The sequence below is a fragment of the Triplophysa dalaica genome, chromosome 15 (genome assembly GCF_015846415.1).
Source record: "Triplophysa dalaica isolate WHDGS20190420 chromosome 15, ASM1584641v1, whole genome shotgun sequence".
Classification (NCBI taxonomy): domain Eukaryota; kingdom Metazoa; phylum Chordata; class Actinopteri; order Cypriniformes; family Nemacheilidae; genus Triplophysa; species Triplophysa dalaica.
Window position 1 is genome coordinate 10580989 of NC_079556.1, and position 22839 is coordinate 10603827.

The 22839-nt window shown below is 36.7% G+C and overlaps 2 protein-coding genes across 4 annotated transcripts in view; one reads left to right on the forward strand and one right to left on the reverse strand.

The window, feature by feature from the left end:
• Window positions 1-44: 44 nt before the first annotated feature.
• Window positions 45-7012, forward strand: degs2 (delta(4)-desaturase, sphingolipid 2). The gene is made up of 4 exons (XM_056767268.1): window positions 45-181; window positions 489-742; window positions 4920-5662; window positions 6133-7012. Exons 2-4 carry the CDS (start codon window positions 661-663, stop codon window positions 6274-6276), a joined length of 969 nt encoding a protein of 322 aa, XP_056623246.1. The 5' UTR covers window positions 45-181; window positions 489-660; the 3' UTR covers window positions 6277-7012.
• Window positions 7013-7113: 101 nt separating this feature from the next.
• The window catches only part of evla (Enah/Vasp-like a), a 29159-nt gene continuing 13433 nt past the window's right edge, over window positions 7114-22839 (reverse strand). For 2 of the 3 annotated variants that reach the window (XM_056767263.1, XM_056767262.1), the window contains exons 2-14: window positions 21125-21293; window positions 19672-19849; window positions 14767-14824; window positions 14047-14108; window positions 11968-12738; window positions 10304-10581; window positions 9986-10089; window positions 9674-9710; window positions 9523-9583; window positions 8712-8772; window positions 8139-8199; window positions 7974-8031; window positions 7114-7895 (exon numbers count right to left, since the gene is read on the reverse strand). In XM_056767263.1, coding sequence (XP_056623241.1) covers window positions 7858-7895; window positions 7974-8031; window positions 8139-8199; window positions 8712-8772; window positions 9523-9583; window positions 9674-9710; window positions 9986-10089; window positions 10304-10581; window positions 11968-12738; window positions 14047-14108; window positions 14767-14824; window positions 19672-19849; window positions 21125-21293 — 1936 coding nt within the window. In that variant the 3' untranslated portion in view covers window positions 7114-7857. The remainder of the gene's footprint in view (window positions 7896-7973; window positions 8032-8138; window positions 8200-8711; window positions 8773-9522; window positions 9584-9673; window positions 9711-9985; window positions 10090-10303; window positions 10582-11967; window positions 12739-14046; window positions 14109-14766; window positions 14825-19671; window positions 19850-21124; window positions 21294-22839) is intronic. The other variant, XM_056767264.1, reaches the window with a different exon arrangement.

Here is a 22839-nt window from a genome sequence, read left to right on the forward strand (position 1 = left end):
TGACTCGTCTAAAAAAAAAAGTGATCGTTATTCTAACATTTCTTTGCTGATTGGTTTATAGTATGTTTATTGGTTCTTTATTATCCAATGCATGTCGGTCTTCTTCTGCTGTTTTTAGATGTGGTTTATAAATAAACATCGAGTGACTGTAGTGCTTGAGTCTGCTGAAAAGACTGTTAATGTAAGTGTAATCTTTGATTACGATTTTTTATTTTAATACTTTTATTTTATAATGCTGTATCTGTTATTAAACAGCACAACCTTGTGGTGAACTGAAGTAAATGTTGCGACTAGAATTAAAAGGCTGTGAAATAGCTTTTTGAATAGCTTGTTAACTGACTGTCTATTATCTTCATTAAATATCACCACTCGTATGTTTTAAAACACATAGCAAAATACAGACGACAGTTTCCCCCAATCTGTGGCAAGCAACATTTTAATAGGAAGAAGCAGATTGCACAGTCTGGCTTTTTCTTATTTTTATTCAGGCAAATCTGACAAACTATAGTTCGTTGGGTTTCGGTTGAAGTTGGTTATTGCCATACATTCACTCACCCATCCGGCACACCTTCAGCGCCTCTTATCTAAGAGGGCGTGTCCGAAACGAGTCTAGTAAGGCAGACTCACCTGACATCATTACAAGCAGCACAGAGGTGTAAAATGGGCAAAGCAGGTGGACGCCGGGATTTTGAATGGGTCTACAACGAGCAGCCACACACATGGAGAAGAAAAGAAATTTTAGGTAAGATTGAATAAATTCATAACGAGACCTGTACGGCGGCAGAATATGAAGAGGAGTTTGCGCTAAAACTTAGCATTTGAAGTAAAATAGTTGAGTTGAAAAAAGTGTCTGATCCCATTAACTTACATCATTTTTTGGAATATTACTTCTTGTTACCTGGATTTACAGCTCGTGTTAGTAAATGTATTTAAACCAAGAAATGAAGCACTTAACGTTATTATAATATTTTGTGATTTTGTCGATGTCACATTAAAGAAGTATACGTATGATTTGACAGTACACTGTCAGTGGTCACATAGCAATACAGACATTTTAGATGACGTTTAAATGTCAGATCTTACAGGACTGTAATTAAAGAGTGAAAAGTACCAAAATTGTGCGCGTGCGGATGCGTGTTATTTTGGGTAGATGTCAATATTGGAAATAAAGAGTCGGTGTTTTTAGTTCAACAATGTTTTACATGCCCTGTTTCGATCCTTATGTTTCCTTCACATAACACCCATATACTTTCATTTTAATTGAGTAAAATACATTGCCGAATATGCTAAGTCCATTGAAAGACACAAAATTGCTTCAGGTAACTTATTATATTGTGTAAACGACAGTAGTGTGAAAAGGGAGCGTGTAACATTTTAGTTGTATTTTTTATTTACCTACATGCTAAGTGAGCTGGGTAATCCCTCATTATTCACTCCTCTCACTTCTACATGTAATTAAAATGAAAAAAAAACATGTTTTGCCAGGGGTATGCACATCTATCACACAATGACTGGAGTGGATTATACTTTTGTGTAAACTGATGCCAGGCTGTTTTAACAATTGCATTGGGGCTTGCTTAGTTACAGGAGGACACATGCTAGTCTTATGACTTTATACCATGTCACGCTCTTAAAGCTATCATAAATTCAGTTTCCCCATTAACACATTTACAGTAGCATCTTGATTTCTCAAACTTTATTACGCAACTGCACAACATTTACATATGATCTCAAGAATTTATCTTTTTTGACAGACCACATTGAACTATTCACACCTTGCAAAGTGTTTCTTCAGGGTGTGTAAGGCAATCTTCTGTGTTATATGTTCATCTTTATCGTCGTGTGGTTCAAAAACCCTCTTATGAAATAGTAAACTAGCTCATTTGGTTTTACACCTCAAGCTCTTAAAATAAGAATCATGTTTTCTTTTATAGTCTTCAGACAAGGAAGATTTTTGTTGGCATGGACGTTTTTGTGTAAAATAAACATCGACAAAGCCTTTAAAGGGATGTTTAGATTGCCCCAAAATAACTGTCGTTCAAATGTGTATGATTTTCTTTTTCTTCTGAGGTACACACAAAATATATTTTGGAGAGATGTCTCTGTGGTTTGTGTCCATAGAATGAAAGTCTATGAAGGCTAGAATTGTTTGGTTACCAAAATTCTTCTAAATATCTTCAATATATAAACTAATATATGCTAATGTATGTTAGTATATATAATAATGTTTAATAATATATAATAGATATTTAAAGATATGTCTATATGTTTTGTGTTTGGGCGAGAAAAAAAAGTCATACAGGTTTGAAATGACACAATGGTTAGACGTAAGTCACGTAACCCTTACACAACATTCATAAGAGTATGACGTAATGACGAGGGTTAATGATGATACATTTTATATAGGGATTTTAATTTATTTCTCTTCAAAGAATTTTCACAAATAAAATTCTACCTCACAGCTGTAAAAAAACTTTATACTGTAAAAAAATGTTTTTTGCATTTTTCTTTCAACAATTGTAAAGAGGTTATTAAGTCATTCATAAGAGATTTGTTGCAACCAGCGCTGATTTGAATTCTTGTTAGTAAGGCAAATATTTTTTTCACAATATGTCAACCAAGTAGAGTTTTTTTATAAAGCATCTTAATGGCAAAGCATCACCTCTGTTTTTTAAGCATTTGAGCGCAGTTGTAGTAGTTATTTTTCATACTTTATAGCATTTGGTTACTCATTACACAGACGAACTTGGACAATGTTCAGAAACTCTGTGTCATAGCTCTGCCTAATCAATATTCCTTACCCTCAGAATCTTTAAGTGGAAACTAAAACAAACACCACCTTTATGACAGACCTGTTTGTGTGTTTCCATGACACAATGAGGCCCATTACAGGTGTGATTTATGTTCTGGAGATAACAACAGACTCATCGGGGCAAGAAAGGATGCACGCAATAATCTTATGACTACATCGCTGCACGTAAAGTCCTAACGTTGTTGTCATAGGCACAGCTGTGATTGTTATGTGAAACCCACTTGTTTGACCAGTATGTAAAATGTAAAGTCCAAACAAAAAGCACACTATTTGAAATATGGAACATTTGCCTGTTAAAGGTAGACAAGGCGTGGCCATGTGTCACTTGGATCAACAGTAACTAATTGATTTTTCCTTTATTAGCCTTTGGCGGATAACACATATTATACAAATATTTCAAGAAGAAACTTCTGTTGCCAAAACACAGATGGTGTGTACAATTTGCATCCATACATTATGCAAACTGCATGCAAAAGTGTTATGTCCAACTTGTGTGTGTCAGATGTACAGAAATAAACACACCGTACCCCCTATAGAAATTGTCTTTTTGACATATTTCCACAAGCAAGTGGATAGACGTATCAAAAATGATACATAAAATTGGATATTTCACTAAAGGAACAACAACAAAAATAGTTAGCCACATAGATAAAGTAGGCACACCTAATATAGGTACATGTATAGACGTTCCAAAAAATTACGTTCTGTGGCCCAAATGTGACTTCCAGTAGACGTCGGCAAAGAATCAATAACTGTTGAGCAGTTTAAATTTAAAACAATTCATATACAATAAAATATAAATATATAAATTAAATAAAAAATAAATGGATGAATTATTAACCCGTGCATCCGATGAAACCGTCAATAGCCGTTCCATTAAATTCAGCTCGGACCACTTGGTGCAAAAAGAAATATCAATGAAACAGGGGCCTCATGGACGAAGACTTGAGTTGATTCCGTACTAAAACATTGCGTACGGACAAAGCTGTAAATGTGCGTGCGCACAAAAAAACTTACGCCAGATATGAATTTGGCGTGGAGGAACACACATTCTCACGTTAGTTTCACTGTACAGCCGACCGTGAGCGTGAAAGCTGGCATACGCAAAGTTTTTGTGTGTACACGGCTTTGATACATGAGGCCCCAGGGTTTTTTGGAGTAATGTGCACTGGACATGGATAACCATACTTTCTCTACAGAAGAAAATTGTATCTAGCATCTAGGGTAATTATATCTCGGTTAATTTAAATACTGTAATTAAATTTCCATGTGGTTTTCATTCAAGTATAAGACTTAAGTGAACAAAAGTTAACCATTTCACAGAGGATTAAATGTAAACCCAAATACATCAAATAAACCAGCAGTTTTTTAACTGAAGTACTGATTTTTCCACATGACTGAAATGATGCGAGTGAAAGTGGCATCCACGAATCAAAGCTTTCCTGCCGACTCCCTTTTTAGATGTTTCACTGAATGACGTCTACAATAAAAAATCTGCAGAGCAAACATATCTACCAATAACAAAAACGCATCGTCGAGGCCGATGGAGTCTATCCCTGGTGGGACCAATTAGTAATTGGTTGGGTTCCTATGCAACAACTTGACTTAACCTGTTAGGTCCCCAGTAACAACTCTAAGAGAAATATGGACTTCAATCTTTTATTTTAGTTTAAGACAAGTACTACCATACTTTATTCCTTACGATTGCATCTTTTAAATCATGTTAAAAGTGTGAATACAAGAATGATGAAAACCGGCTTTTAGTGACGCCAGCATCATTACGTTGAGTATCGCTCTGTTTTTAATTTGGACGTTAAGGCTTAAAGTGCAGTCTGTGGCTTTAATTGGAAAACATAATCAAATCCTTGAACAATCCTTTCATAAACTTCTATGATAATCCCTTGAACAAAAGTACAGACAGCACTTTAAACCTCATGACTTTCAACAGTAGAAATGAATGTAAAAAGATCTTTAAATGAATCACTTTATTACGGCCAATGATTTGGAAGCAATTGTAGCAAAATAATCTATCCGACCTTAAAACATATTCTCTATTCCACTATTAAATTACATATTTGCTTGTTTTCCTCCTTTTCTTTCTCTTAAGCAAAGTATCCAGAAATCAAGTCTTTGATGGGTCACGACCCCCAGCTGAAATGGGTCGTGTCAGGAATGGTATTGACCCAGCTCCTGGCATGTTACATGGTTCATGACCTCTCCTGGAAATGGGTGCTGTTTTGGGCGTATGCGTTCGGTGGTTGCATCAATCACTCTCTGACTCTTGCCATCCATGACATTTCACACAACGTGGCTTTTGGGAACAAACAGACACGCTGTAACCGCTGGTTTGCCATGTTCGCCAATCTGCCCATCGGCCTGCCTTACTCCGCTTCCTTCAAGAAGTACCACATCGATCACCACCGCTATCTTGGAGGAGATGGCTTGGACGTCGACATTGCCACCGACATCGAGGGCTGGTTCTTCAGCACCCCAGTAAGGAAGGTGGTGTGGCTCTTTCTTCAGCCTCTGTTTTACGCGCTCCGCCCCTTGATCGTGAACCCCAAACCTGTGACCAAGCTGGAGATGATGAATGCGCTCGTGCAGTTTGTGGTGGACATTATCATCTACTATTTCTGGGGTCTGAAGCCTATCGTGTATCTCATCTCTGGTTCTATTCTGTGCATGGGCCTACACCCCATCTCTGGACACTTCATTGCCGAGCACTATATGTTCTTCAAAGGTCACGAAACCTACTCTTACTACGGCCCTCTCAACTACATCACCTTCAATGTGGGATACCATATGGAGCACCATGACTTCCCCAGCATTCCTGGCAGCAAATTACCTGAGGTAAGATGTTATTTCACTGCGGAGATGTTGTTTTGGGATTTTCCATGAGGCATTTAACCTGCTAGACACAGGTGATCGGCTGATAAAAAGCGCATATAGAAATACCTAAAAGTGATGCCAATCGTTGAAAGATGGACATCTTCACTCCATTTAAATATTTTTTAAAGATGCATTAAAAATGTTGTAAACTAAAGCTCAACATCGAGAGGAATTTAGGAAGGCATGGCAAAAAGTAACGGCATCAAAGACATGGCCCAGGAGAATGTCATGTTGATCTCTACACCTTCAGTGTAAATAAGCCCCTGTCACCAAACTGAGTTAAGCATTACATGATGTCTGTTAATATTTAAATGGACAACTGCCTCACCTAGTTTTACTTGGTACATGTATTATATTGTTCAAATAATGTATTACCTAACAGTATCAAATGATGTTACAGCGTATTCTTATTGTCGTTTCTCATTTCACAGGTCAAGAGAATCGCAGCAGAGTTTTACGACTCACTGCCTCAACACACTTCATGGATGCGCGTGCTTTGGGACTTTGTGTTTGATGAAAGCATCGGGCCCTACGCCAGAATCAAGAGACAATACAAACTTGGCAAAAAGGAATAAAAAAGGTTGGATTACAGATGTAACCGAACATGACACGAAGTATTTGTACAAAGTGCTAGACTAAAACCGAAACATAATTGGCACTTGCAGACCTTTAGCGTTTGCTTGATAACAAAACCGTTGCATGGTGACCCATAACAGCTAGATGCACCTGCAAACAATATTTCACAAACAACAATTTCATTATATTGAATTATACTCGATAGATAATGGTAATTGACTCATCATTTAAGTATATTTCCTGGAATTCAGATTGTTACACGGTTCATGAAAAACTGTTGTGTGTATGAAAGCTCTTCTCAAAGATATTTCCATTCTTTCACCTCGGATTAGAACATGACTTGATACTCTTCCCATGGTTAACATGTTCAACGAAATGGGAAGTGCACATGACCTCAATACAGTTGTTTGTGTATCATCTTGTCTTTAACCTCTCTTGAGTCCAGTAACATTTTGGTATATTCAACATCTAATGACTGAGAAGCTTCATCTGGGGGCTTAAGACGAAGATGGAGGCGCTGGTGAAATCTTTGTTAAAGCTGACTCGCAATGTGTTTTTGTTAGCTATGTGTTTTTGAGAACTAATTATTTAATTGTTATTTTCTTGTTGCTTAAGTAGAAATACCTTTATTATAAAAAAACTTTGTTTCGTATTCTGTCGATGGCACTGACAACTCTTCTAAGCACCTCCTGTGAAATGTTTTAGAATCTGTATATTAATAAATGTTATTCTCTCGCAGTGGCTTAAGAGAAAAAATGCTTGCATGATGAATTTGAATGGACAAATACTCGAGACCTTTTTATGGACTTGTAGGGGGAAAACATGTGACGATTGTTCTTTTTAATTCCATCATCAGTTTCACACTCATTGGACAGATTCAATGTTCACAGTTTAATCCATTACTGAGTTCATCACGTCAACATCTGCCAGCTTTTAAAATCAGGATACATTGTAAGATTTACCAAATACTTTTTGTGTTGTCTCCATCTCATCTTACCTTCAAATTAAGTTAAAATGTCCACTAAATTTCTGCATTGGCCACAAAACAAATCAGAAACTGGTTTAATTGTGCAGTAGTTTGCTGAAAGTTTAGCACAAATGCGTGCCATCCGTACTTGTTAAAACCAAAGAATAAGAACAGTAATATAAAAAATAACTGTCGTGCAACTTTGTACCTCTCCCATTTAATATAATACAATTCTTAACCATAATAACAATGACCAAGAAAAAAATAAAACCGTATAAACTTATAAAACAAAAATATTTCCATTAATTTCCAACTTGTTGACTTTAAGACATGAAAGAGCGAGAGCAGCAAGCTGCGCAGTGGACAGTCTCATAACGTTCATTCCGAAGAAAATAGAAAATTCAGTGTGAAGGTCTGCTCGTTCACTCACTCGAACCCCTTATGCTTCTGTTTCCCCCTTCCTCAGTAATGCCTCGTTTCTGCACAGCATTTCTGCAACCGAATGGCAACTTTTCTGTTGCAGACATGATGCGAGAATTCTTCATGTGCGCTTTTCTGTACTTCCTCGAACCTTCAGTCGTCATCAGCCGTCGCAATTGACATTTCAGAAGACTTATGTGGAACCGATTCTTAGCAGTTCCCTTCTAATGGCTAAAAGAAAGAGACAAAAATATTCAGAAACGTCAAAAATATCGAGTTTTTATTAAACTTATACTCTTCTGAACCTACCATCAATTATTTCTTCTTTTACTTTCTGCAGTTCTCGAACAACCTCCTCCAAAATTTCCTTAAGAATTAAACAGATTTTGTAATCGTGAGGAAACCGGTTAGCCCCCATTTTTTTTTTGTGCAACACAACACACAGATACTGACTGAAAGATACTCTGAACATACCTGTTTCATTCTGTCAAAGTCCGACGACTCCCCGTCACTGGTGCTTCCAGCTTGTTTCGCCCTGTATAATCACAAACATTTAACATGCAATACATCAAGGCAAAATAATGAGAAATCTAAAAGTTTCTAGATATTTCTATATATTTTCAACATTAAAATGTTTTCTCTATCTTCAAAGAAAGTTCGGCTTTGAGGCCGTTTGGTGTGTTTACACAAACGCACAACGTGAGCTTACACAAAACATACAGCCTACATTTCTTAGTTGTCAAAGAGCAAGAAAAACCTGCTTTCAGGTAACATCATGCTTATGTTGCCCTGGGATTAACTTCCTTATCGTCACCAACGTTATTGACAAACGAGTCATTTACTTACACCCACGAACCATAAAGCTTGATAAAATCAGCTATTTCAAATATTTCTATGATGCAATCCATCATGGAATGCCTCACCCGAGACCAAACTTCAGTTTTCAAAAGTTGTAAAAATAACAAAGCATTAAACATCAGAGTCGGGAGACAAGGGACTGAATAAATAGTGAATGTGTATCACGCTGTAAACCTGTCAAATATTTACCTTGACAATGCTGAGGACTTCTCTGAAGAGTTCGCTCGCTCCCAAGGCTTCTTCACGGGATCTGAAAGGAGCGTTTCATTCAGTAAATTCTTTGGATTTTTTTGGCTCACTAAATCAAATGTGTGCGCTTTTTAAAAAGATAAACTGTGGGTTATGAAATGCACAAAAAAATGTAGCTGGTACCACAGAAAAAAATTCTAGCGATAAAGCTTAACCAGCTTTAGAAATGTAACTATTTCGACTGCATTGGAGAAACAGTTCATCCAAAAGTCTTCATTTACTCACCCTTGAGTTGTTCCAAATCTGTATAAATGTCTTTGTTATGATGAACACAGAGAAAGATATTTGGAAGAACGCTTTTAACCAAACAGTTCTGTGCCACCACTGACTACAATATTAGGAAAAATAGCTTTATGAATGACTTTTAAAAGATATTTTGAAGAATGTAGGAAAGCAAACAGTTCTGGGGCACTTTTGACAACCATTGTCATTTTTCCGACTATGGTGGTCAATAATCAACAAGAACTGTTTGGTTACAAGCATTGTTTTCAAATATCTTTCTCTGTGTTGATCAGAACAAAGACATTTTATACAGATTTGGAACAACTCGAAGTAAATTCCATTCCATTTTCTACCGCTTATCCGAACTACCTCGGGTCACGGGGAGCCTGCGCCAATCTCAGGAGTCACTCGAAGTAAATTATGACAGTTTTTTTTATTTTAGGGTTAACTGTCCCTTTAAGTGGGTTATTACTAGAAGCAGTCTTTTAGTGTTAAACAAGGTAAACTCAAGTCATAATCAAATAAACACCTGCTGAATTTTGTGGGCCTGAACCACGTGAGGCAGATGAAGGGGAACCACCGGATTCTTCCTGCAAAAAATACAAGTTGAACCACTGTTAGATTGAACGTTGCTTAGAATGACACGTTAAAAATACACAGTCATGTGTGTTGAGACATACGTTTTGACTCTCTTCTGGTTTCTCTGAGGCCTTCCTCCTATGAAAAGACACCATTTTTATTCAATCAAAGTTTGCATAACAACAAATAATTTGTAGTAAATAAAGAGTTAATTTGTAGAAACAGATATTTTCTGAAATCATGTTTTTATCGTGTTCTTATTTTGTTAATTGTATTCTTGTTAATATTAATTACGTTAAATAATTACTACTAATGTTTAAGTTATTACACTTGGAATGCACCTAAAAAACGTAAGTTATCTGTTTTTGCAAATGAACTCAAAAAAAAAAAAAGGAAAAGGAATTTGATCTAACCTCCGTGCTAAAATGGCATGCATCTCCTGCATGAGACCCTCACCCCCTCCTCCACTGCCCCCACTTGAGCGGTTAGCATCATTTTTGCTGCTGCTCTCCTCAGGCTGGGGACGATAAAACATAGAACAATCAGTGATGTGGGTTTTAATATCATTTAATACATTAATTATTGATTTTATCATTGTCGAGTTGTAGTTTTTTGATTGCTTTAATGAACAATCATTAAATGAAATCATTTTAAACAAAATCATTCCATAAAAAAACATTAAAAGTTATTTATCCTTTGTTGAAATACAATGCCAATGACACAACACTCACCCGCTGCACTCTGCGCAGCTTGGCTCCAGCGAGAGCTGCAGCCAGTCCTGATGGAGTAGGACCTCCACAAGCCGGCAGTGGAGGTGGGGCTGGCGGGGGTACTGTGGCAGGCGGGGGAGGCCCGGGTAGTGGTGGCCCAGGTGGTGGAGGACCAGGAGGTGGAGGCCCAGGAGGTGGCGGAGGGGCTGGTGGACCTGCAATGGATGCTGGGGTAGGGGGGAGAATGGGAGGGATGGATGATAGCATTGAAGGATGGCCGGGTGGAAGAGGAGGACCGCCTGAAAGAAAGAAGAGATGCTGCTTCATTATGTAACCTTTGTTGTTGAGCTAAAACACAAATGTTTTGAACACAAATACACTGTAATGGTAAACACTTGAGTTGTCTTAAAAGTGAAGTGTGTACTTTCTACAACATTACAGAGACAGTTTTAGCAAAGTTTTACAGAGTTTTACCACAGTCATAGTTTACGTAGAATGAATAGAAAAAACACAACTGATTTATTTTATTTTATCTACAAGATTGTTTAATGTTTTTATTTATTTCTTTATAATTACTACGATGTATATCATCATCATAGGCTTATATGGCAGTTAAAGGAATAGTTCATCCAAAAATGGTGCCCATTGACTTTCCATAGTAGGACCATGGAAAGTTAATTGGGACAATTTTTTGGGTGAACTATTCCTTTAAAATGTGTTATTTCAATTAAAGTCTTGTTTTAAAGGGTGAAACCTGAAAGCTAAAGAAAGTAAACATCAATATTTATGTATCTGTTTTAAAATATTAATACTAGTAGTAATGTCGTAAATAAATCCTATCCTTGACATTCCCAACTGCCTTCTCTTATAAAACAGCATTTGATTCCTATAAAAACCTATATTCAGTTCCCAAAAAGTATTGTTCAGTGTAAACAGGGTGATAAATCATTAAATGATATGCTATATCCTGAAACAAAAACTGTTTATGCAGCATAGTGAAGCCTACTTTTATTTAGCCTATGGTCTCTTTTAATGAAGTAAAACCCTTTTTAAGTAAATTTACTTAAGTAAAAGTAAGAATGTATGTTTTTTTTGTACTTTTTAAATGAAAAAAACTGACATGTATTTATCAAAAGCAGTTGGATAAAAAGTAATTTTTCTTAGTGAAAACACTGATAAGGTACAGATACTTGATCCTTGTGACTAAAAGTACTTTACACCTCTAGTCTGAATGGTCAAAAAAACAGTGCTTTACAAAAAAAGACACACGTCACCTTTAAGTTCAGCAAGGAAAATATACAAAGAGAAAAAATCTGGAATTTAAGGTTAGTTTAAAGTGTGATGCACCAATTTAAGAAACAGACAAAAGAAATTTGACAAATCACATTTGTTCAAACACATACACATTAATGAGATGTGGATGAATGTTTTCCTTTAAAATAGGATATTTAGCTTTTTATTCAGAACAAAGAAAGTGAGGGAGCTGCTTTTCTCTGAAACTAGCTGACAGCACAAACAAAAGTCAGCAGAATTATTGACAATGCCGATGACCCTGTAATTGCAACCGGGCTCAGTACAATGCCAGGACTGTTTCACAGGCATGTCATCATCATAGTGCTGCAGGACAGGTTTGTTAAATCTGTTCTGTGCTGCTGGGGGGGCACCAATGTGTCTGAAATACTTACTGACAGGTGCTGTGGTATTCTGATAAACAGGTGAAGGAGACATCTTGGGCGTGGCCCCTTCAGACAAAACGGGTGTGGTGTCATATGAGGGCGTGGCCTGATGTACATATTGCGGGTGGAGGGAGTTGTGGCCAATGAGAGAGGGTAGGGGGCAGGACGACTCCTGTATGGAATAGTGTGGGTGGTGTGGAGCTCCTGAGATGACTTGCGTGGGAGGAGTTTGGTAAGGGTAGTATTCCTCTGGCTGACCATTGGAAGGCGGATGGTGTGTCACAGGTTCCAAGTGGGATGTGTTAGTGGATGCTATAGGACCGTTGTTGAGGGCCTGGAGGGGCAGGGCGACAGGAAGAACTGGCTGCTTAAAGGGCACCGCCATTATTACAGGGGCCGAGGCGGAAGGCAAAGGGGCATACATGTGGGTGGAGGACCAAGTGGCATGTTTGGGAGCAGAATCCTGGTGGTGGAAGGTAGACGGAGGGGAAAGAGGAATTTGTTTGACGTTGCGTGGTGGAGGAGTCACTCCCGGCTGCACGGGAGAAAAGGCAGAAGCCAGAGAAGTGGTAAGCTGGGCCTTTTTATGAGGGGAGTCCACCGTGCGATAGCCACTCTCCCGTTCCTGAGAGGAGGACGGGGAGGTGTACGAGGAAGGTGTGGCGGGGATAGCGTGAGCGTAGGAAGGGGGGAGAGTGTTAGCCCGATATTGTCTGGGGTCATGCGGTATGCTTTCGGCGTGAGATGCAGATGGTGACACTTTAAACTGAAGGGTGGAGACTAAGAAAGAGAGGAAGTGACAAACACAAATGACAAACGAAAAGAGAGAAACGTGAGCAAAATTAAGCATCAAAGTATAAGGAAACTGAAAAAGATGACATGGACAACACGCACAATGTGCATTTTCAGCATGTAATAAGAATATTAAAGGGACATTTCAACCATAAATAAGAATTCTATCTTCATTTACTCGCCCTCGAGTTGTTCCAAATCTGAATATTTTCTTTTGTGTTCAACAGAACAAAGAAATTTACGAAGACACTTTTCCTACTATGGTAGTTAAGGGGGGCAATAATTGTTTGGTTACAAGCATTCTTCCAAATATCTTTCTCTGTGTTCATCAGAACAAAGACATTTATACAGATTTGGAACAACTCTAGGTAAGTAAATAATGAGAGTTTTTATTTTGGGGTGAACTGTTCCTTTAACTCACAATCGGGTGAATCTCACAAAAACATCCGTGCCCAAAACACAATCATTTTTTATGGATTTAATGGTTATAGTTGGAATTGTATTGGTTTTATCGGAAACTATTATGGTGTCTATGGGTATATGATGGATTCTATAGGTGGAATGTTCTCTAGCTGACAGATGGCAACCAATAAATCAGTATTAAACCTCTTAAAATAATCCACAAAACACACAACGAAAAGGAATTTCGTAATGGTTTTAATAGAAAAAGCTAATGGTCAAAATATTATTTTAATGTAAATGATTAGAATTTCTGTGATGGTTCTATTGTTTTTTTATCAAGAATGTCTAGGTTATATGTCATAGGTTACATATATTTAGGTATAGGATTTTTCTATGAGAACTACAGCAAACAGTATTCGAGTCTGGACAACAACTACGATTGCCATTTAAATAATTTAACTTCAGTAATGAGAATTGTACAGGGGTCCTAAAAGTGGACTTCACTATCTTTGACCAAAATATATATACATTACGTTCTTTTGAAGTAAAATATGACCAAGTTTGTGACAGGTTTCGTGAGATTCACCAAAAGAGAAAAAAATGCAGTATATGGCAGTGTGAACAAAACTGATCTTGACTGAACCAACGAATGCTTCAGAAGTGTCAGAAACAGAGAGAGAATGTGTGAATGAATGAGTTGGCAGCTGCTTTACGTTATGTACTGTTTGTACCAGGGAGCTGTTTCAGGGAATTTGATATTTCTCAGTATTAAAACTTCTCCAAGCAAACAATGATGTCTGCAGAGTACATTAGCGTGTGCTTTTTTGAGTGTGTGCAAGCCAGCTAACTGTCCATGATGATCTCAGATCATATTCCCTGAGGTGTGGTATCTACCTGCAGAGCCAGAAGTTCTTCGTTCTCTTTCCATCTGCATCTGATGCTGGTCCATCATTTGCCTAGAGGCAAATGATTACTTGTATCAAAAATGGTTTAACAAACAACAATAAACAACAACAATCTGTTAAACAAATTTGTCAAGCAAATCAGTTACTGCAGCTTTTCATCTGATCAGTAGAGGGCACAAACCCATCCACAACATGTGTTCCTAATCCTAATGACAGTAAATATGTGACGTGAATAAAGGATGTTGACCTGATGAGTCATTTCTGAAACAGTTACAGGCCACAAAACATTTACTGACTGACACAGATAGAATATTGGGCTATAATATAAAAACGCTGGGATGCTCAAACAGAGTGTGATGTCACATTGCCATGGCTTAAAGGGACAGTTCACCCAAAAATGTCATTTCAAATCCGGATGACTTTCTTTCTTCTGCAGAACACAAAAGAAGATTTTTTTAAGAAAGTTGGTATCCGAACAGCAACGGCACCCATTTACTTCTATTGTATGGACACAAAACTAGTGCAAGTGAATGGGTGCCGTTTAACAACATTCTTCAAAATATCTTCTTTTGTGTTACTTTATTCTTTGCACTTGTGGAGTGGATTTTTTATTTGGGTAATTCAAAAAAGTGTTCAATATCTAAAACCACAAGGAACATGATTCATTTAATATAATAAATAATGGTAAAGATCTTTAGAGGGTCCACACCTCCTCTGAGCCTCAGCATCATCCGTCACTGGTCCATTCTGACGATGTGGCGCTGGACCTAAAGACATAAGCAGATAACAAATACATCTTAACCTTAATATGAATCTGATTTCTTGTAGTTAAATATTTACATCATGAGACAAATGTACAAGATTATGCAAAACATAACCGATAACAATCGGTCTCAACACCTCATTACTGGTAGACTAAGCAGAATCATTCTGTTAAACCTGTCAGGGGGTGTGAAAGAGTTCTGTAAACATGGCTCTTGGGTTACAAAGATGATGACTATCTACGTCATATGACATTCAAGCACACGGTATGGGGCATGAAAGCTCAAGGGAGTAAAGGGAAAGGCCATATCGAAGGTGGGCACATTTTAACCACGTCTGTTTGCCTGGCATCATCAGATATACTTGAGTTTAGCCTGTGTCAACATCTGTCTATGGCAGTGATCATCACCCCAGGTTACAGACAGGAATGGAAAATAAATACATTTTATTTCAATTGATGCTTATAATGTAATGTCAGAAATCGCTGACGATTTCCAGTCAATTCAAACATGCAATTCAATGTATGCATTTTATTTTATTAAACCTTTTATAACAAGGGTTTCTTACAGACTTCTCATTTCATGGATAACTCATTTCTAATAAAATGAGTATATTTAGTCAATGATTTAAAGAAGAGACAAATAACTGAAAGGCTGAGATCTTTTTATTTGACTTCATTACTAATTAAAGGGACAGTTCACCCAAAAATTCAACTCACCCTGATGTAATTTCATACCTGTATTATTTGTTCTGATTAACACAGAGAAAAATATTTGGAAGAATGATAGTCATTTTCAGCTCCGGGACGTCATTGACTACCATAGTAGGAACAATTAAATGGTAGTCAAAGGTGCCCAAGAACTGTTTTTCTTCTAAATTGTACCAGAACTGAAGATTGGAACCTTTAGATCAGAATTTGCAGGTTGGATCTAAACTAGCAGACATACTGCGGATGAAGATGATGGTTGAGAATCTGCCTCCAAATTTAAATGTATTATTTAAATGATCTGTATCTTTAAAGGACAACAATGTCATTATGCTGTTTCATATCCTGAATAAAATCATTTCTTGTTCACCAAACAGCTTTTCAGTCAGTACAAATGATCCCTGAATGCAATGCAAGAGCATCATTTTAATGAAAGAGCACAAAATATCTCTCTGGCAAGACTCCTGATTTAATAAAATTATGATCATTTACAAAACAGAATAATTATGTAGTCATTGGGTCGAGAAAGGGTGCAGATTTAACTTATTACCATAACAAAAATATGATAAAAACACATCCCTCAGCAACAGGAATGGGAAAATGTACATACAGCATGTGAAGGCAACATTTCACACACTGTCCAAAACATGAAATCCACCTGAGGTCCTGCCTGGAGCAGATGGTCCCACATCATCTGCTCCAAAATTACTTATGAGCATTATAACATACAGTACATAACGTTATAATGTGATTATTAGTATTAAATATGTATTAAAGAGAAAAGCAAATAGCTTACATAGAGTGCACGTTTCTGAATGAAACTCAGTACCTTGAGATGTGTCACGCTTATGACCTGGTTAAAATTTTAAGCACTTTCCAATTTCCAATAAAAATTGAACAGAACCCATGTGAAGCGATCATTTATACACTTCAATTTTCAGACTATAACAATACGCTTCCACTCCCTGCTGAGCATGCTGGGTAATGCAAGAGCTCTATTTGCTATAATAAAGATATAAGGTATTTTCAGCTAGTAAAATACACTGCACTGTGAGGGCTATAAACGTTTCTTTGAGAACATTTACAGCACATGTACAACAATACACTCACATATTTAAATATAAATGTATCTTTCCAAAATAAAAGAAACATAATCTTTTAAGATCACACCTGTAAACACTCAATGAGTAATACGTTATTCGGCTCTGATCTCTCAACTAGCTGGCTCATACAGAATATATTTCTATGAATGCTTCTCTAACAAAATATTAATCTATGTGTTCCGGCGTAATAAAAAGTTTTATGGCGGATATCAATTTTATACCTTGTGCACTGTGGTATTCAGGTGTATTTAAGCAGTTATATTACTTCTGAACAAATATTCATGTTTACTGCAGTGCGATACACAGTGTGTTATTTCATAGCGACGATCAGATCTCTTTCTGCATTACTCTCACATCCTAATAAATGGCTGCAGCTTGAGTATTCTACACTGTAAGGAGAAGGCACGATGGATAATGGGCTCTTTGTTTTAAAGTGCCCCTTAAGTGAAATCTGGACATTGGGATGGTATTGTGGGGAGGGAGTAAATACCTTGTAAATACATTATCCTGTGGTGCGACCAATAATATAAAATTTTATAAGATTAAGTAAAATATAATGTTTGTGGCTGATATATTAATCTCTGATGTAGTATGCTTAAGTGACTTATATTTTAAAACATTTATTTCAGTTGTATGCGATTTTCAGGAAATATAAGTTTGGTTCATTTTATTAATGTGAAAATTATAGAACAACAATACTAACCAAAACTCAAAGAAATGCAAACACTTTCTAAGTACTCTAAATACTAAAGATTTGTAAAAAAAAATGTAAGTAGTTCAAGGAAATGAATTCATTTAAAGATAAACCACGGTCGTACCACATCGTATTTTATTCAATTCAAAACTTAAAATAACTTAATTAAAATTTTAACATTTGCATTTATGTGTACATCACGTTCTTAATGTTTGAATAGTTTTATTTATTTATTTATTTGTATTTACATTATCCTGGCACATTTTTCAATCGGTGCCTAATAAACAAAGCCTTTAATGAACAATTTCTCCAATTTTTGTTATGATTTGATTGTTTTTTGAATTCATGTCTAATCAATATTTGATTAATGAAGTACATACATCATGTGGTTGTAGCGAAACAGCAACAGTTATCACTTAACCTAACCATCACACAAACCTTTATTTTTTAAACACATATCATTTTAGTTTTATTTATAAGCTGTTTTCCTCATGGGGACCAAAACATTTACCTACAATGTCAAACTTCTATCTAAATGAGGACATTCCATCGACTGATATTGTTTTTAGACACAGCTGGTTATAAATACTATCCCAACCGTAATGCTAATATAATTTTTTTGTCATTTTTACAGTTTTGATTTTTTATAAATGAATACATCCACATAGGGAAGCTCAGATTTGGGTACATTTGTTCGTTCTTGAGTCATTAAGTATGTTCAGCATGTTAATCATTTTGAGGGAATGAACTAGACTGGATGAATGGACGAACCTAATCTGCTAGACAAAAGAATCTGATTGGAGACCCACTTAAACTATGATTATTAACAAAGCTATTGTACACATCAACTAAAAATACTGTAAATAAAAAACTGATACTGACGCTAAATATATTAGAATGTTTTATCTTTTATAGCGAAAAAGCACTCTTGAATCTGAACTCAATGAACATGAAACATTTGTTTTACATTCATGTGGTTTTAAGAAATGTTCTTGTTCAATATTTGGGTGTGTTTGCAGTACCTTTACAATGTAATCAAATAAAAAATACTTGTTTTTGATTAATAAAAGATTTACATTCATAAGTGAATTTTCACTTATTATTTTGAATTCCATATAGCTACTTCAGCTGAGCTCTAATGATATCCCTTCAAAAATAGTCATAACACGCACACACTTCACATCCCACCCTCCTCTTACATTAAACCTCACACATTCCCTCGCTCTCAGACCAGCACATGATTCGCACCACGAGCCTCTAGCAGGCGAAGCGCCAGAAACATTAAGCAGCTTCCACAACCACATCATCCTTCAACAAGGACACTTATAGCCCAACCGAGGCATTACATCCCATTATCGATACATGCAAGTAAACCCCTTAACAATACTCACTACTGAGCCTTATTATTGTGGAGCTGACCCGTCGGATCGGCCCCGGGGAAAACTCCGGCCCGAGCATAACACCACAGTCCTCTGATGTGTCTTTGATCTCTTACACAGCTTTTTAGAATCGTGCTGTTGTAGCTCCACTAACAGGTTGAAACTGGTAATAACAGTCCGAAAGGTGAGCTCAGGCAGGTGAGAGCCAGCTCTTATCTTCTGTGCGTGTTGAGGTGTGAAATGCATTTCTAAGAACCTTTCAAAACCTCCCCACCCCAAAACGTGGCAAATATGCGGCAACAGTGTCCAGAGACAGATCGGCTCCATGGATATTTTAACCAGGGCTGAGCACCAATGGCTGAAGACCCCCCCCACATGCATCTTATAAGTAGCAGCAGGCTGAAACAAGAGAAGCCTGTGTAAAATAAGACTACACTTAAGGGTCCCACGTAATCGCTGAAAAAATATATATCTCAAATAGTTTGGGGTGAGGGTGGATAGTTATTTATTCTATAGAGGTGATGTACACTAAATAGATGATGTTTATTTTAAAATCGACAAAATATAATAAAAAAATAGAGAATAAGCACTATTTAGAGCAAGAATATTAGAAGACAAAACTTTTTGTAGGTTAACAAACACTGAATTCGTTTATATTTATTTTGAATTATATTTAAAGGATAAGTCCAGAAAAGCTCCAAAATCCAACACTGATGACACAGGAACGAGTAAAAGATGAAGAAAATATGACAACTAAATAAATAAATAGTATTTAAACTATAAATTACAGATCTAAACTAAGAAACATCCATCATGTCTGTTCATGTTTGTCTAGTGTGGAGTGGAGAACATTAATCACCATAACAATACTTTAAGTAAGTAATTACAAAATGTCTATTTTATGGTGGAATATTCCTTTAATATATTTCTTTCACATTTGGAGGGATGGGGGTAATGGTTATTCTCTTACCTGCATCCTGAGAGCTCAGTATATTGAGAGCAAAGAGCATGGCTGTTGAGAAGGTGGTGGCCTCTTCTTTGCTGGCAAAGTTCAGCCCATAAACCTGCCGTGCATCACGCCACTGGTGAAAAGTTGGCGTGGCCTGATTATACTTCAGACCTTTCACAATAGAGTAGTTTATAACAACCTGTAAAAAGCCCAGAGTGGTGTTACCCCATGTATTCACTGCATCTGTGTCATTTTCATTGCATAAACATTGTTAGAAATGTTCTTCAGGTAAAGACCTGTTTTGTCATTAATAACATAATTCACAGTAACAAGTATTAAGCAAATCGGAATAAAATCCTTGAAACAAATTAGACAAGTTAAAGGTCCAGCGTATGATATTCAGCAGCATCTAGCGGTGAGGTTGTGAATTGCAATCAACAGCTCACTCCACCCCTTCCTTTCAAAGCACTACGGTGGCTGACACAGAACTAAGGTGTCGTCACATTTTCGCTTCTTTGCTGAAGGAAATAAGGTATTTGCAAATCGTGCTATGAGAGCAGTTTGTCCATATAGGGCTACTGTAGAAATAACATGGTAAATTCCATGTAAGGGGACCCGCGGTGTATGTCAATAGAAATAGCTCATTCTTAGGTAATAAAAACATAACGCTTTATAAGGTCTATACACACATCTAAAGTCATAGTTATCAAAAATTACATACAGCACATTTAAAATTAAGTGATGGTTCAACCCAAAATGATAATTACTTCATCATTTACTCCTCGCCCTCTTTTAATTTCAAACCTTTATGATTTTCTTTCAAAAGAAGATATTTTGAAGAAAGTTGGTAACCGAATTAAGGAAATTTGTCAAATGTGTAAAATATCATTAAATACAATTTTTGACAGTAAGCCTGGAGGAAACATGCATGCATCTGGGGGAACTCCTAAAATGTGACATTATAGTTAATCCAAAATAGTGGCAGGTGGGGAGTTTTACTGGGGCGGTACTCCTGTCAAACAATTACGCAGGTGTCCTAAGGCAAGCTCAGGGAACAAGGCATGTAAGGGAAGTCGGCAAGTCAGATCCGTAACTTCGGTATAACTTCGGCGAAGCAAAGAAATGGCACAGGTCAAAAACAAAAACAAATTATAAATTATATTTTATTTATTTTCAGCAATGTGATGCCTTCATGGCACTTGTAGTTATGAATTAATGCTTCTGTGATCTGTTGAATCTAAATAAGGCAGTCAAAATCCTTTCCTATTGTAAGCAAAAAAAAAAAAAAAAAAAAAATTAAATCTGTGTTTTGGGTCGGAAGATCAAACACACTTTTGACATGGTTGATAAACGATGCAAGGGTTAGTATATAATAATTGAACTTATTTTTTGCTTCTGCTGTGTATTGTATGTTAGATCTTGTTTTTTCTTCCAGCTGTGTTGTGCCTTCATACGGAGCGTGTTCAAGACCCACCTGCTGGTCCTGTAGTTTGACTCCCACAACACGGAAGCTGTTGTTGACAGTGTTGTGGTAGATGTTGATGCGGCTGAAGCCTTGCTGGCCCGGTTTGACTGGCACCCATTTTTTGCTGGTGTCATCATAGATCATCACCGAGGCTCGGGCTTGACAAATACTCTGTTCACTGCAAATCAAGAAAGAGATTGAAAAATTTTTACTAAGGTCAACAACAATAATGTTAAGTTCGAAAATGATCTGGTATATAAATATGCAGCTTTGAAAAAAGCCCAAATCTAAAGAGAAATAAGAAAACGCAAGCCAATATTGACAGAGCGTTCGGGTATATTGTATTGTGCTTTCTATTTAATGAAAGAAACCAGCAAGCTGTCCATTACATTGGATATAAACCCTGTCTTCTAGAGTATAGGGTGTTAACAGTTACAGTATAGAAAAAAACATGATTGATTCTAAACATATTGTAATATCGTAAATAATTCAGTGCCCCTTAATCATGAAGGAAAATGTTGCCCAAAAACGAAAATTCTGTCATCATTTAATTTCCATCAAGGTGTTCCAAATCGGTATACATTTCTTTATTATGTGTAACACAAAAGAAAATATTTAAAGAATTTACAAAACTATAACGTTTTGGGGAACCATTGACTACCATAGTAAATTTGTTTCCTACTACAGTAGTCAATAGTGCCCCAGAATTGTTTGTTTACAAACATTCTTCCAAATATCTTTTTTTGTATTCAGCACAACTACTACATTTACACAGGTTTGGATCAAGTTGAGGGTGAGTAAATAATGACAGAATTTTCGTTTTTGGGTGAACTATTCCCATAAGAGCCACAATGGTTACACACTTTCCCTTTGCCTTCATACACTTTTATTTTGTGTACGATTCTGAGGTCGACAAAGAGAAAACATAAAATAAACAAAGTTAAGATGACTATGGCTGATAGTATTATTGATTTCTTTAAAAGTATTCAATAGATAAGATATTGTGATAACATCTTTATGGTGAATTCTTTTAACCCCATAGTGAAAATCTGATCTCCTGACACATCTAGTTACGTTATAAATAAGGCAAATAGTACAGTCCTTAAAAAGAGAGGCCCAAGGTGCCCGGAAACCATCACAATATGACAAACCCTCAAAAAATGACTTTTGCCTTTACTGTGGTAATACTGCTGAGTAATTGCCCCTCTGATTTATTTTAAGAGGTTTGGGTGGGTTTGTTGTCTGTTCTAATTATATAGTGAAGCAGAAATGCAGCCGTGTTGACTGCTTGATATGAGGGCATAGTTTCATTAAAGATGTGGGCTTCTCTTCTTCTTTAAATAAAAATCATTTAAGGGACTATGAGGTGTCTACTACTGTATCACCTGAATCAATTTACATTGCAAGCTTCTGTTCTTCAGTACATTATCCCAATTTTACTTAATATACCTTTACATTGATCTGTACTCACTTCAAAGAGAGCATTATTTTTAACTTGAGCCATGCTCATGGCAAGATGCTTGAAAGACGCTGCATGTACACACACAATGTTTTTCACACTTTGTCATCAGCATGTGCAGATCTGATGTTTTTACCCTTCCAACATCCCAAAAGCTCGAGTTGTGATTTACATGTTTACTGAATGCATTAAATCTGTGTTATTCGATGGTCACCCCACTCATGTAAATGTAAGAGATCAGCTTCCTGTCCGCGGTCTAACTTAA